General features: G+C 40.3%; 1 protein-coding gene across 1 annotated transcript; it reads right to left on the bottom strand.

The window, feature by feature from the left end:
- Nucleotides 1-5,818: 5,818 nt before the first annotated feature.
- QDPR (quinoid dihydropteridine reductase) lies at nt 5,819-14,962 on the bottom strand. Its single transcript, XM_040065617.1, has 7 exons — nt 14,835-14,962; nt 14,623-14,715; nt 13,072-13,168; nt 12,170-12,310; nt 9,943-10,051; nt 8,479-8,562; nt 5,819-6,687 (listed from the first exon to the last, which is right to left on the bottom strand). The coding sequence occupies exons 1-7, from the start codon at nt 14,916-14,918 to the stop codon at nt 6,579-6,581; spliced, it is 717 nt and encodes a 238-aa protein (XP_039921551.1). The 5' UTR covers nt 14,919-14,962; the 3' UTR covers nt 5,819-6,578.
- Between the last annotated feature and the right edge of the window lie 52 nt (nt 14,963-15,014).

A 15,014-nucleotide genomic window follows, 5' to 3' on the forward strand; every position in this document is an offset into this window, starting at 1 on the left:
CTAGTACAACCTTAGGTTTGCTTTGTTATTCAACACGAAAACAGGGGCATGCACAGCTCCACTTCTTGCCATATAGTGGTGTTCTGGGCTTGTATTCTTACCTTCAGTTTGAAGAGTAACCCCTTCTTTCTCATGTCCATGTTTGTTCTTATTTCATTCATCCATTTTATCCCAGTCTTCAGTATCACCATCGTCCTCCAGTACTTTCCCACTCGTACTCCATCAGAACAGACCACACACTAAAGCTCTAGCATAACTTCATCCACCTCAGAGACCCTCCTCTCTTGTTAACACTTCCACTTTGCTCAGCAATCCAAAGAAACCTATAATCACAGTGGCTGGAATCATGCTTCACATAAAGTGTATTTGATTGAGAGCTCAAGAAAATGAATAGAACAAAGAATAATAAGTTTAACAATAAGTGGAACAAAACTACTTAAGATCAACCCTTCTTTTTTCCTGCTGAACTTCAAAATTACCCTGTAAATGCCACCCTCAGTGAAAAAGTATTATAGCAAAAAAACCCCTAACATTAGGGATTTTCTTAATTATTACATGTTCAGCTACAGTCAGTCCCCGCATGAAATCCACATAATGTAGCCATACACAAAGGAGTTGCTCTGTCTTCATCTGTTCCCTGTTGACTATAGTTAAGGTGAAAGTAATGCATTAAATGATGGAATGTAACTCAAATTTGCTACAGCTTTTAGGAAGTCTTAATAAAGAATGTATTTACACAAGTAATTTTGTTGTAGAAGATGTATGTAACAGCAGATGCACCTAACATCTTTTCCTGAATAGAAAGTATTGACTTTAACCATTTAACTGTGAAATGGGAAGTTAGACAAATGGGAGGTGTATCCACTTATCTGAAATCCAGTGGCAAGTTACTAAGTAAAGGCTCAAGAGTTAAGGAGAAAATGTTAGTTTGAAAGCTCAGTCCACACTGGAAATGACCAATGGACTCTTCAAGAGCGACAATTCCTGTTTTGTTCCAATTTTAAACAGTATTTCCAAAGGTATCAGATCCTTATGAAAAAATTAACTATTAGGTTGTCTGAAAATTCACCTGTTGCTCTCTACTGTTATGTTATCCACCTCTGCTACTTTGCATCCACCTTTGTTTAGCCCTGGTGACCAGGGCTGCAGAAGCCACATGCCTGGGCACGCTGCAGTGCAGCCCAGGTTCCTGCTGTACCCAGTGCCCAGCAAGCAGCCCACAGCTGGGAAATTGTCCTTGCCCCTTCAAACAGTATTTCATACCATCTCCTGACTATATGGGCAAACACCACTTGGCCCTTCCTAATAACCACCAAGAAAAAATGCCTAAGTGCAATATGTGACCACGTTCCTACATCATTAATAACCTGTCCTCCCCACTCCACTTATCCTGCACGTGATGTCCGTGGCTTTTTCTATAGGACTCAAGAATTTATATGCTAAGCATGACTTACGCCCTTCTTCTCTTCCAGCAGAGTGAAGACAAACCCCCTCTGCAGCAGGAACATGGTGCGTGGCTGCGATGGCATCAGATGAGCCTTCAACCCACCCCTGGCGAGGTGGCAAGAGCAGGGGCACCAGGGGACAGAGCAGCAGGAAAACCAGTAGGCAAAGTGGAGGAGGAAACCATTAGAAGCGCAGCACCTCAACCTCCTACACTGCCTGACACATCTCTGAGCAAATTTGGTCTGAGAGACTGTACTCCACATGGGAAAAACAAGGGAAGCTGAGACTGGGGAAGGGGGAGGATACATGTTTTTACACATTTGTGTGGCCTCATATTCCTAATAGCATGCTTTCCCTATATGCTAACTATACAGATGGTGTAAAGGCTTGCAGGGTAACACTTTGGTAGGAAAGAGGCCCAAATTTGCAAACAGGAAGTTTTTGGGGGGCTGTAAAGGAAATGAAAATATGTTATTCACAATATTTAGTCATGTTAAAGCTATTTACCAGGTAATGTGGATAAAGTAGGTAATTAACCCCTGCTGGACTATGGACTGATTTTTTTGATTAGTGCAAGCATATATGAAAAAGACACTTAGGGCATTCATAGCTATGCCCTGCTGTCCAGGATATGAGTCACAGATTTTGAAAACTAGAAGCTGGCAATTTAGGGGCCTGGTCATTGTTCTCATGGAAGGTGGAAAAAAATCTGGACATCTGAGCATATGAGAAGCATCTCAACAACTGGAAAAAAAATCTTCATGGGGCCCCAAGAGACCCTTCTCTTTCAGGTGATATTTGTGTATGGTCTTAAATAAAAAACCTAACACTAACTCATATCGATCCAGAATTTACTATGAGGTCCACTTCTTTTATTTCCTCATCCCTGTCTTACTGAGATGTAAGGATACATGGATAGAAAGAGTAATTGGTTAGTTCAAAACTAAAATCAACAAGGTATTTTTAAATTCCAGCTGTGATAGTCGTGAAATATTAATGCCCATTGTACTGGAAAGAAAATATCACTGCATAATACTAGATACACAGGTAGGTGATACCCAAACTACCAGGTCGAGGCAGTCTTTGACACAGCAATTCTTTGCAAATCAGCAAATATGACTGCTGGTAAGAGTGATACAACTGTTACCTGTGGTCACAATTTTACATTAAGTTCAATGAACAAAAAAGGTATTTTGAGCTTCTATAATTGTACCCATTGAGATAATTGTGTTTTATTCATATGTTCTGATGCATCAATAGATCTCAATGCACCATAGTCTCATATATATTTGGGATATGAGGCACAGGTACAGAAATGTATCCAAAGTCTTCCACCAGATCAGCTGCCATAGCAGCAGAAACCAGGGGCTTCATTCTATGAAGTTTATGGGTTTTACTATGCTTTCCATTTCTAAGAACATCCTAGTACATACTTAGAAAGTGCTAAAGAGGAAGTTCATACAAGGAAAATACTAAGATTAGGGGTGTAGTTCATATCTACAGAAGGCACTGGATAATGCATATCCAACTATAGAAATCACAATTGTGTGGCTTGCTACTTTTTTCTTCCCTCCCAAATAGCTTTTAAAAAAATAATTATCCATTCCTTTATTTCACAGCAAAGGAATTAAAACTTTAATACTCAAAACCCCATAGTAATTAATTTTTATGTCTCCAAATTCCATCTCTTTGTTAATACCAGTCCAGTCTGAACAGTTATTGGCTTTTTCGCTTGGGTTAGGAGATTCTTATACCCTTCTGTGCAGTACAGCAGTTAAATAACCTGTTTCTATTCATACTGTGTCCAAGCCCTTAAAGCTGTGTTGCAGAATATTGATTGTCATTCCACTTGCTGATAACACATCGACAGCAACGGCAGACCCTGCTGTGGGACTCCCTTCACAGCCTTGGTTTCTTTTTTTGTTGTTTTCATTTGTGTGTGTGTGTGTGTCTGCATATTGGTGGTGGTGGTGTTTGTTGGTTTGTGTTGTGTTTTTTTGGCTTGTTCTGCTTGAGGCTGATGGAATGCTTTCTGGAACTGGTATATGGAGTCGGCTGCATGTGCTTGGCATAGGAAAGGCCAGAAAGGTCAGGCTGTGGGCAGTAAAGCAAAAAATGGGAATGAGCCTCCCAGCAGAGGCTGTGGCATAATTAAAATCCTTACTGATAAAAAGATACTCCTTAGCAGTAGAGAAACCTCCCCAATGCAGTGGAAGTCTCTGCCCTCTACTGGCACTGCTGAAGATCAGCCTTGCTCCGCAGTGGGAGCCTGCGATCAGACCCCGAGAGCCCTCACAGACCGTGTTGAGACCAGCCGTATTTATAGAGCAAAGCCTTCAGAACATGGTGTTTCAGGAAGTGCAAGAATAACAGAACTAAATCTCAAGTGACATTTGCTATTGACTTCTGCAATGCCTTTCAGATGTCTGCCTACTTCTCACCTTGTTCAACACTGCAAGGATTAGTCTGAACCATCTCCACATGCTATTACAGTCCCCATCTGTTTTCTTCCAGTGAGCCAACACAAGGAAGAAGAAAGATAATGTTACTTCTTGTTGTGGTAGTAATTTTCATTCCACTATTTAAAAAAAAAAAAAAAAATCAACACTTGTTTAGAATATTTCAAGAAAAGATTTCAAAGTGCAGTTTTGGGTTACTGTAGAACTGGATGTGCTGAACAAGTCAGCTATTATTATATTTGAAAACTTCTGTTTTCCTTGGAAGCAGGGCATGATTCTAAATATTTTGTGGTAAATTTTATTGGATAATTGGAAGGAAACTGATTTTCTCATGAAAATATAACTTTTGTTAGTGATTTTTTTTGATGTGACAACATCTGTACAGTCTCAAGTAAAAAATACAATAAATTTAGCTGTTTAATATATATATAAGAAATTAATAAATATTGCTTTCCTTTAATTAAAGGAGGATAAGCATCTAACTTCTGCAGTACTAGTGTTGGTAATCATGTCATATAAATGCAACATATGAGCAATTGAGAAGCTCTCATCAACACTAGAGTGGAAATTCACCATGTTCTTATTTCTGTGATAAACAGAAAGACATGCCTGAAGGGGGGGTTGGGGGAGGGGCTGGACTAGATGATCTTTGGAGGTTTTGGGCTGATCCCTTCCAGCCCAAACCATGCCATAATTCCACGGAAATCTTCACAAGACTAGTCTCCATTAGTAGTGTGTGTGCACTGGAGGGAGTTCATCCATATGGAACACACTCACACAAAGACACATCTCTGCTCCTCACTGCAGCACCAGCAGGGCCAGCTGAAGGAACCAGGCTAGCCAGATGTTTGCAGCGTCAGGGTGGCTTTTTCTCCTGGCAAATTAACTGAAATAAAGTTTGGAGATACAGGATGGAACAAGCCACAAAAAAACTCTTTAACATCAAACACCTCAGGTTTCATCTCTTATCTTTAGCAGCAAGCTTGACAGACAGTTGGCTCACTGCCATACACTCACTTCTATTTTCACCCTCCACATTCAATAATGTAATTTTTGTATCTTTCTGCTTATACCCGCAAAGTGACGAAAGTTAATCCAGAAGTCTTGTGTTCACAATTATGCTTTAAAACTATTCACTGTTCTAGCTAGCTTGGCAAAGGGAAGCCTTCAAATCATGTTAATTTGTAGTATGACAGCTACCCCCTTTCCCAGAATAATTGAGTAGCACCCTAGGATTTCATTCCCTACTAGTCCCTTGCAGTTTTTGTCCGTACTCTGAGCCTGGAGAAACTGTTGGTGCAGCAGCATCATTGCAAGTTTTTCACTTAAAATGAGATTTACAAACTGACAGTCCTGGACTGGTTTGACAGGACAGAAAAATTCTCCTCTACCTTTGCATCCAGCAAAACAAAACAAGAGACAGTCATACCAAAACAGGCAATCATTCTATGTTAAAATTAACACGGCCACATGGTGAGCTTTTCCGGTGAGAAGAGAGGAAAGATTTCCTGACTCATGGCAGTAAATCCTTCCCCAACACAACACTGAAGTTAATAAAAACAGAAAAGTGTAGAGGGACAATATACACACAGCTTTGCATATTTAATTGCTTTCAATATGGTCCCAAAAATCTGACAGTACTGATTCCATGTAAGTCCATGCTCAGAACTGGTAATGCTTGCACTCTTTATCTGAACTGTACTTCCACCTAACATGACTGGATTTAAGAAAACATTTGTCTCAGCTGAAGGCCTGCCTGCATGCATGGCTAGTAGATCTTCAACACATACAAAAATGTATTTTATGCACCATGAAAAAAAGTTAAGTCCTTTACCCCACCTAAACTATATGTTCAATTAAACCAATTAAAATGTTATCAAGATATTGGGATTACAGGAATGGAGACAGCTCAGTACATAAAACTGTATGTATTTTATTTAGCACAAAAAGTTCCATTTTCAAGTGCATATGTGCTTTTTTCTACTACTTTGTGGCACTTCGCTTTATGAAAAAGTCAGGAACCATCAAGACTAAGAGAAAGACATACTATTCATTTAACAGAATGACTGTTTTATCCTACAACTGTAGGCCTGAGAGCAGCTTATGAACTATAAGGCAAATTAGGAATTCCTTCTCAAGTGAGTAATCTCTATTCAGATTCATTAACTTAAGTGGAACGTTCACAAGAAAAGTGTTACACAACTAAGACATGATATGTGACTGCGGTGCTCCCTATGGCTACGGCCAACGTAATATGCACAGGTGAAGTTATATCCTCAGACAGAAAAAGATAGAACACTGAAAGGCTCACAGTTAAGTTGCCAGAAACACTTACTGACAGAGAAAAAAATCCAACCATTATGTATGCAATCACGTGACATAGTTAAGTGTAATTCCCATTTCACAGAAAACACGTAAGTTGCCATATAATGCCCAGAATCAGGACATCTACAAACTTTAAAGCCTGCAATTTTCATTAGAGACAAGTTGGTATTATTTGGCAAACAGATGCTGATAGCGCTCACTGACAGCACAGAAATATTACTTGAAATCTAGTTCCATTAACGGAATAACTACAAACACTGGATACAGAAGGCCATTCAAATTACACTGGTGGACAGGTTTTCCACAGCTTCTCCTTTGCTGAAGTTTCATCACTTTAAGTGACTGACATCAAAGATGTGCTGCTGAAACTAGTTCAGTCTTCCCACCTGTAGTTATCACCTGGATTAGACTGCCAGAGCTTGGTCGATCCTTTCCTGTTATCCAGTCATAAAAGGTTCTGTTTTAAAATAAAAGGATAAAACAGGGTGAGGGAGAACAAAAAAATTACAACTGCTATCAGTTATATCGACTGAAAGAATAAAATACAAGCCTATTACTTTTCCTTCTTTTCCTACTGCTCTCTCTAGTTATTTCAGTGTGGTATGATCACTGGATTCAGACCTTCAGAACTGGACAGAGGGTTGAGAGAAATCCAAAGGGCTTTAGAGGACACAGGATTTCCAAAATATCTCAAAGGCCAGGATCTTAAAATGTCAGAGTAGCTAGGTTTTTTCCCCAGTTAAAAAAACTTAATAACGGGGAAGGAGGAGCTACTTTAGTTGCCTTTATAGCATATATTTAAAAGATATACAGTTTTATGGCTAGGATAGAGTTGCTAAACCCATTACTCTGACAACAGGCCATTATAACATTTCCATATTTAACTGTGAAAGTGGTCTCAGTGGGAGGAAAAAAAACCTTAAGACATCCAAAATAATGCTAGGATGGACACATTCTAGGTAGCAGACCAGGAGACTCCTTAATAATCTTCTTCCTCAAAACAGACTAGAGAAAGTGAAGTGTATTTTACTGGTCCTTCAGCCCTTCCAATACTGCAGACACAGAAACTGCCATGTTGGAACATCCCACTCTCCAATAAGAGCTTCCAGGGCACAAAATTCAAGTGCCATATGGGAAAGGATTTCCTGCATACTTCCCAAGATGCAGATGTTGCCAACAAATGCTGATATTGCACAGTGAGATTTTCGATTTTCAGAGAACTGGGGTTAAACTTTAGGGAATTAGGAAAAAAAAATAAACTGAATTCTCCTATAAGGATAAATTACTTAAAAGTTAAACTTAAGAAATGAATTTGCAACACTGCAACATCTAGCCAAGCTGTCCCTGGAGCACAATAAATTAAGGATCTTTTTCTGAATATTTTCAGGCCAGCTAAATTCTATTGACGGGGCCTGTTGTAAAGAGCCTCATCAGACAACTGCAGAGGCTTAAACTAAAGAGCTGCAACTAAAATCCTTTCCATCTCTGGAATTCACCTTAAAAAATTTAGAAAAAAGGAAAACTGATGTCAGACATAAACTACTCTCTGAACAACTAGCAACAGGTAAATTCAATTCCACTGCCAGTTCTAAAAGACTTAAAATGTGAGTTCACCCTCAACAGAAACTCTGCTACTCCCCATCACATGGTAGAAGGCAATACTCACACCGCACCTTCTCTAACCTTGAGGAAGGAGAAGAGTAAGGCAGATAATCTCAGCCTGACATTGCATAAGCTACAGTTGAAGTTTCAGCATTTTGCAATATCATTTAGGACAAGTTTTTGTGGATAGTAAAAAATTCTTTACTAATTTTTTCTGAACAAGAGCAGAAATGTTGCCAGTTGAGAGAGCTGAACTAACATGAAATGTGTCTAGAAGAAAAAGAATCCCACCCAAGGTGACATGCTTATTTGCAGCTTATCTTTAAGCCAGGTGTCTCCTGCACCTGCTGTCTGCAATTTAATTTGTCTACAGGCTTTAGGAAATTCTCCAGCTTCCAGCTGCTTAAGGCTATCTTCCTTGCTGAAGTAACTCATGTAGAGAAGCTGAAGTTGATGGAGTTAGGCTAATTTTCTCCAGTCAGGAAGCCTGTGTAATTAAACCCAATGTGATTTAGAAAGATATACAATGATGATGGAGGAAAAAAATCCATGCAAATCCAAGACAGCTATTTAAAAAGAACAGGCACTGAGATGCAGCAGCAAGAGGGACAGTGAGGAAGTGTTTAGTTATCTCACAGATACTCACTCTGCAATGAATTCTAAGGGTGTCCAGGAGCTGAAATCTGCATCAGGCATTGATTTCCTGTTCGCTGGTGTATCTAAGGTAACCCTGTGATTAAAAAAGATAAGCAAGCCTTTTATTTATATGTCATGTTTCTTATGAGCTTCACCTGCTTCAGTTCACTGCTGTAATACGTGCTTGACTTTTACACCACGTGGTATAGATTTCCTTTGCATCCCCCTGTGTGTTAAGAGAATATAGTCATTAGTTTCAATGTATATCCAAGCCTCCAACTGAGAACCCCCCAGCTTCCTGGGCAGCCGAGGAACTGCCCATTGGAGCCACTACTCAGCTTGCAGCTCCCTTCCCACCTCTCTCATGCAGATGGGGAATGGCAGCAATAAACTTGTTCACGTGTACTGCACAGCATACATGCACTAACTACATCCACACTTTCGAGAGACTAAGTGCATAAATATAGGAAGTTTTGACTTTGACAATACATTTTTACGCTACATATAATGTCATGAAACAGTTAACTTGCCAGAACTCCCACACTGAAATACTGTTGACAATCCAAGGTATATTTACCCTCTCAAAAATTCACTTAAGAACAGAGTTTTGCATGAGAACTACACAAGAGCAGCATGAACAAGAATCCTGTGATCTTGGCATCTGCCTGCCTATAAAGCTGTCTAAAAGATGGTTTCAATTATCCAAACACATTTAATGCCGCTCCTGTCTGACCTGAAGAAGTGTGTTAAGAGTGTATGCAAGGAAATCAAAAGCAGAGAATTCAGACTGTGTACCAAATCTCTGTACAGAACTCTTTAGTCTTATATTTTGGGTCCTGAACTAGATATGGACCTGACAAGAGAAATACTTCTAATTTTTTGCAAGAGAATTGACTGAAAAAAAAAAATAATCATAGCGAAGATTTACAAGGCCATACACCTTCTACTAGCTTTCCTGACAAAAATGAAAGATAACCTTTTTTGGTTTACAGGTCCTCAAAGTAACCTGATTTAGTAACCTAATTTTACCAATCAAGCATAGGTATGCAGCACCTTATGAAGAAGCATCTTTGATCAAGTGAAAATCTGTCAAGTAATTCTTTGCCTTCCTATTATCGCAGAGGTTAGTCTAAAACTCTGCTGAACAGTTAATCTTATTTTTACAGTTCTGTCTACATTGAAAAAGAAATCATATGTTAATGCATGGCTACAGTTAAACTGATTAAATCAAATTTTAATCCTAACATCCACTACTGCTTTGCAAAGGCAAAGAAAAGAACATAACCATTTTTAGGGTGACTTGCATAACACTTTGTTCATCCAGTCAAGATGCATCCTTTCTCTGTGAGTAGGTCTGAGAGGCTGTTTGTGCGCTGTGACTAGGACACTGCAAACCTATCTGTGGGGCTCTAGGTTACAGCAGTAATTAAAGTAATTAAATAAAACAACAAGAGATAGCTACGCAACCACTTACGGTAAAATGGCAACTGCAGCAGAACCAGATGGCAGCCCGCTGCTGGCACCAGCCAAACTCTGACAAAGCTGATGCACTGCTCCTTTGGCCATGCCATAGGCAATCATCCCTAAAAATCAAAAACAGGCAAATTAGAGCACAATCAGAACAGCCCTCAATATCAGCAGTAACATGACAGAAGCTAAAGACTGTTTGATTCTTTTCTTACCACAGTAAGAAAAGAATCAGACTTTTAAATTTACAAATTTAACAGAGTAAGCTGCTCATATACTTTAATAAGGGACTCTTCTATTAATTTTTATCATATAACTAAGGTATTTGTGAGTTTGGACCCAAACAGATACAGTTCACTTCCCTCCCAAATCTGGAATTCACTTGGTCAGCACCCCAAAAAAACCCAACTCTCATGGTAGAAAATTAATAAATAACAGGCAGGGAAAGCAAGCTTCTGCCTAAAAACTGTTGCTTTCTAGGCAGACAGCATTTAGCAGTGTAAAAGCAGCAGGAACCAGAGCATAAGGCACACTGCTCAGGAACAAAATCTGGACAATCAAGAGTGCTAGAGGTCTCAGATGTCTCAAGGCATGTATCTGTCAAGAAGTACAAACACAGACAAACTATCTAAGAGAGCACGAATCTATTTTGTATACTACAACTTAATGTCTTTCTTCCTACCCATCTATACAGCTATCCAGCCCCTTTCCAGTGTTCCTAAAGTATTCTGAATATAATAGAAATAATTCTACAATGTAATTAGACACAGTATATAACATCCATTTTTATTAGGAGGAATCATGGACAGCACTAGCTAACTTATTTTATTGTTATGATAAAAATACTCACATATGTATCATATTCCTCTCTCATCTTGCCTAAACCAAACATTCTAAATCCTCTTAGAAACCTTTTCATGCCTGATACATTTCTCAGATATCACACTCACACTGCTTCTGCCACTGTTCTTCAGTCTGCACTATGTGAGGCAAGATTTTCTCACAAGAAAAAAAAAGATCTCATTAACAGAAAACAAGAAAAAGACTATTTCTTCCAGAACAACTGGTCATAACAAGGCTAATAAGGCATATTTACAAAAGTTGAGTAACAACTCTTTCCCAATTCTTCCTGATGTTAATAAGTTGCATGTGTTTGCCCAAAGCACTGCTGTGACTTTCAGAAAAATCCAGCTGGTTTCAGCTAGTTCAAAACTGAAGTGACAGAAGTCTCATCACTTTGATTCCTGTGTTGTGGTCTCTACCTCCCAAGACCACCCAAACAAAAACTATGAGAGTTTGCCAGAATTCACTTTTTTCATTTGTGTATAGTCAGTCAGCATTTCACTGTAAATTATTTGTCTGCTTCTTCTCAAAAATAAACCTTTTATCTTTGACTATAACAGATGTTGCTATAAACACAAAAGATTAATCATTAACTAGAAAATATATAGAATATTTTTGCCTGAACAGTTTTAGGCATAGCTTTCGAGAATATTCATAAATTGCACATGTTTTAAAAACTTAGTATCCGTGTCTTAAAAATATTGTTGAAATGACACTAATAAAAGTTTGGGAAAATAGGAGTTATCTGTCTCAAACTTTCCTCTTGTTGCCTGTGTGCTTGTGTGTCAGTGCCTTTTTTTTTTTTTTTTTAATTTTAAATTGCTCCCAGATTTCTTCCTCCATGCAAACCAACACGGCTGAGGAGTGAGATTAAAAATCCAATAAAGTTTCTATTAAATAGCTAGCTAGGACAAAGCCAACAGTCAACAAGCTTATCTATGTCCAAAGCAAAGACTGGAACCAGAATGTGAACAGGACAAGCATGGTTATCAGAATCAGCTGAGTCATCACCAACAGAAAGATTGGTCAATTAAGGACTCTGTCTTTCAGAACACAAATAGGAAATTTAACTTTGTCTAAGCATTGTACTTACATTGCTGTGTGCTTCTAGTCTCCATTATTTTCCAAACTTTTTTCTGTATCATATACAATCCAAGTACATTTCACCAATGCAGGTCAAATACTATTTAAATATGGATTCTATGCGCTTGCACTACAGCTTTGAGAGATTTGATATTGCCACCTGTAAAACCACTTTCCTCACACGTTTGAGCTGCAGGGTTCCATTTGTGCTAGATGTCAAGAACCCAGGGTGCGAAGCTATTGCCTCACAAATAAGAATGCTCAGAAAACAGCTGGTGTCCCTGCAGCTGTCATGCATAGCATTTTACCTGGGGTTCCAGATAAAGCAGCTTGAGCTCCTGTCAGAGTCAAGAGGCCACCTTCTTTCAGATGTTTTGTGGCAAGGTGGCTGGAAATAGTCGATGTCCAAACGCTCTGCTTCCACATCAGATCACAGTTTTTGTATAAAGCTGATTAAGAGAATCAGAGAAATTAGTCAAAGATTTTTAACTCTGATTTCCTCCCTGTTACACAGAGTGCAACAACAGTATGAAAACATGCTTTCTACCACCTTCTACCTCCCCATTGTAAAATATTCGTTTATGTCTTCTGTATCTCCTTTCTCTTGGAGCCTGTAACATACAAACCAGAAGGGGGAAGAAAGGGACACATTTTACCAAATTTACTCCAGACAGAAAACAAGGTTATTTTTCTTCTTGTATCGCCAAAGTAGTGGAAAAAGTATAAATTTCATTCTGAATATTACATGTTTAAAACCTTTTTTTCAGTCTGAGGGGTTTTTTCTGTAGCATGAATAGGCAGTGCCCTCCAGTATCGTATTGCACAGTAACAGCTCAGAGAAGTACGGAAGCAACTGAGGTTTGACACATAAAGCAATGACTTAGGAAACAACATCAATGTGTCTTTCATAACCTGCCTAAGGTAATCTCAGCAAAAGTCAGCTCATAGATAACAATGCTGAGCTCCTTCAGAAAGCACATCAATTATTTTTTGATAAAAATTAGTGCATCAACAAACATTACTGAAGAAATTAAGTGCTGCGCAAATTTAACAGAAAGAAAAACTTCAGAGAAGCACTAAGAAGCACTGTGACTAAGCTAGTTTGTCCTTCTATGCTTTTGTCCTTCTCTGGACTCAGGAAGAAAGGTTTTAAGGACTTCTCTCAGACACCATTCATGTTTTCACCATCACGTCTGTAGCAAAGGCTTACACTTGGCTTTGGCGCTGCCTCCAGCCCATCCTCCTGCTACACACAAGATTGCATCCACCTTTTCTTCACCAAGAAGTTTTCCAACTTCTGCTGTCACCTTCAACACATAGAAGAAGAACATACTGAAAATACTGCACTGATAACGTAAAGAGGTAAACACCACAAATGCCTTAAAGCTACTTTCTCCTACTTACGTATTTGAGTAACAAAGGACACAGCAATTTAAACAGCTATAGAAAATTAATATTTACAGTACATGAACTCAAAACAACTGCGTTAAAAAAGAACTATAAATGAAAGTCAGACAAATGAAAGCCATAGTGTGTGCTGTCACTGGAAATAAATGATCAGGGATGAAACACTTGACCCTTACCTCTATTGTTAGCAAAAATCATTACAGACTTGCTTTTGACAGGTTCTCTTCCGAGTACAGTGTTGTTTAATATGGGAAATGAAACTCCAGATCTGACCAGGACTACTGGTGTCACTTTTGATGACAGTGCAAGAAAAACAACTAAAGATTAGCCTCATTATTGCTTCTGTCTAGACCACAACCATTAGTTTGAGTCTGGCCACTAAATTTGAGCTTGTATACTTTTAGATATCTACGATTTGTTCTCTTTCAAACATAAGACTTTGCAGCTGGTAATGAATTTATTGGCTATGAATTTTCTCTGTCAAAGTAAATAGCAAACAATCCATCTCTTATCAAGTGAAGAAGAACCAATAGCTTTTGCAAAACCGTATTGAAAACTATATTGTAAACATTCTATGTTACTCTTCCAAAGCTTTAGGAGTTGTGTAGATGTTAAAACCCTATATTGGCTAAATATTCAGTATATCAGTAACAGAACTTGCTTTGGAACTTAAAATGTAAAAAATTAATCCTATCTATTGAGAATAAAGCAAAACATATTTTTGAGCTGGCTGAGATTCTCCCACATTCACCTTTGTGGAAACCAGTGCATTCCCCTAGGCTTCCCTTGGGGCTTAGGTTCATATGCTTGGAGCATGCTATCTAATTACCTACAACACATTTCTAAGTTAGGGTATTTGAAAGAAGTGTTGCATTTTACGATGTCCTAACCCATCCTCCTTACAACTCACCTGGTTCAGCTTGTGACTTTTAAAAGTCAAGACAAAAACAAAGCAAAACTGCCTTATGTGCTGAGCCTCCAATATCCCGGATTACGCTCTTTCTGCGTATTCAGTTAAAAAGAATTACAACAAATTAAAAAGAAGCGAGAGCTGAAGCTGAAGGCCCTTGAGGTTCGCGGTATAGCCACACGACCGCCATCGACCGCTCTCCTACTTCCCGCATGGAGCCGGACCCATCCCTGCAGCCGCCTTGCTCACCGCCGGCGGCAGAGAAAGAGATGCACAAACCCGCGGGGAAGCTCCGTGCATCGCTCGGCCGAAGGGACGCGCACACCCGGGGAAGCTCCGTGCATCGCTCGGCCGAAGGGACGCGCACACCCGGGGGAGGCTGGCCGGCGCACCGCTGCATCGCCTCACCCGGCGGCGGCCGCCCCGCGCCCGCAGCCAACCCACCTGCTCGGCCTGCTCGGGGAAGGAGTCGGTCGCTCTCACCACCACGCTGGCGCTGGCCTCCGCGTTCTCCGCCAGGTCGATGCTGGCCACCCACTGCCGTGGCGAGAGGAACGGCGCGTTAGCGGCCCGCGCCCCGGCACGCCCGGCCCGGCGGGGCACGGCCGCTCTCCCGCGGGGCTCCCCGCCCCGCCACCTCCCGGCCCGGCGCTTACCCAGTTCTTGGACTTGAAGTAGCGCACGCACTGGGAGCCCAGCGCCCCTCGGCCCCCGTACACCAGCACCCTGCCCGCCGCCATGCCCGCTGCTCCGGCGCTGCTGTCCCCGGCGCGGCTGGGCCGCCTCACGGGGCGGGCGAGGGCCTGCACCGCCCGGCCGCGGGTGGTGCGAGGGGC

Source organism: Hirundo rustica, chromosome 5 (genome assembly GCF_015227805.2).
Source record: "Hirundo rustica isolate bHirRus1 chromosome 5, bHirRus1.pri.v3, whole genome shotgun sequence".
In the NCBI taxonomy this organism is placed as follows: domain Eukaryota; kingdom Metazoa; phylum Chordata; class Aves; order Passeriformes; family Hirundinidae; genus Hirundo; species Hirundo rustica.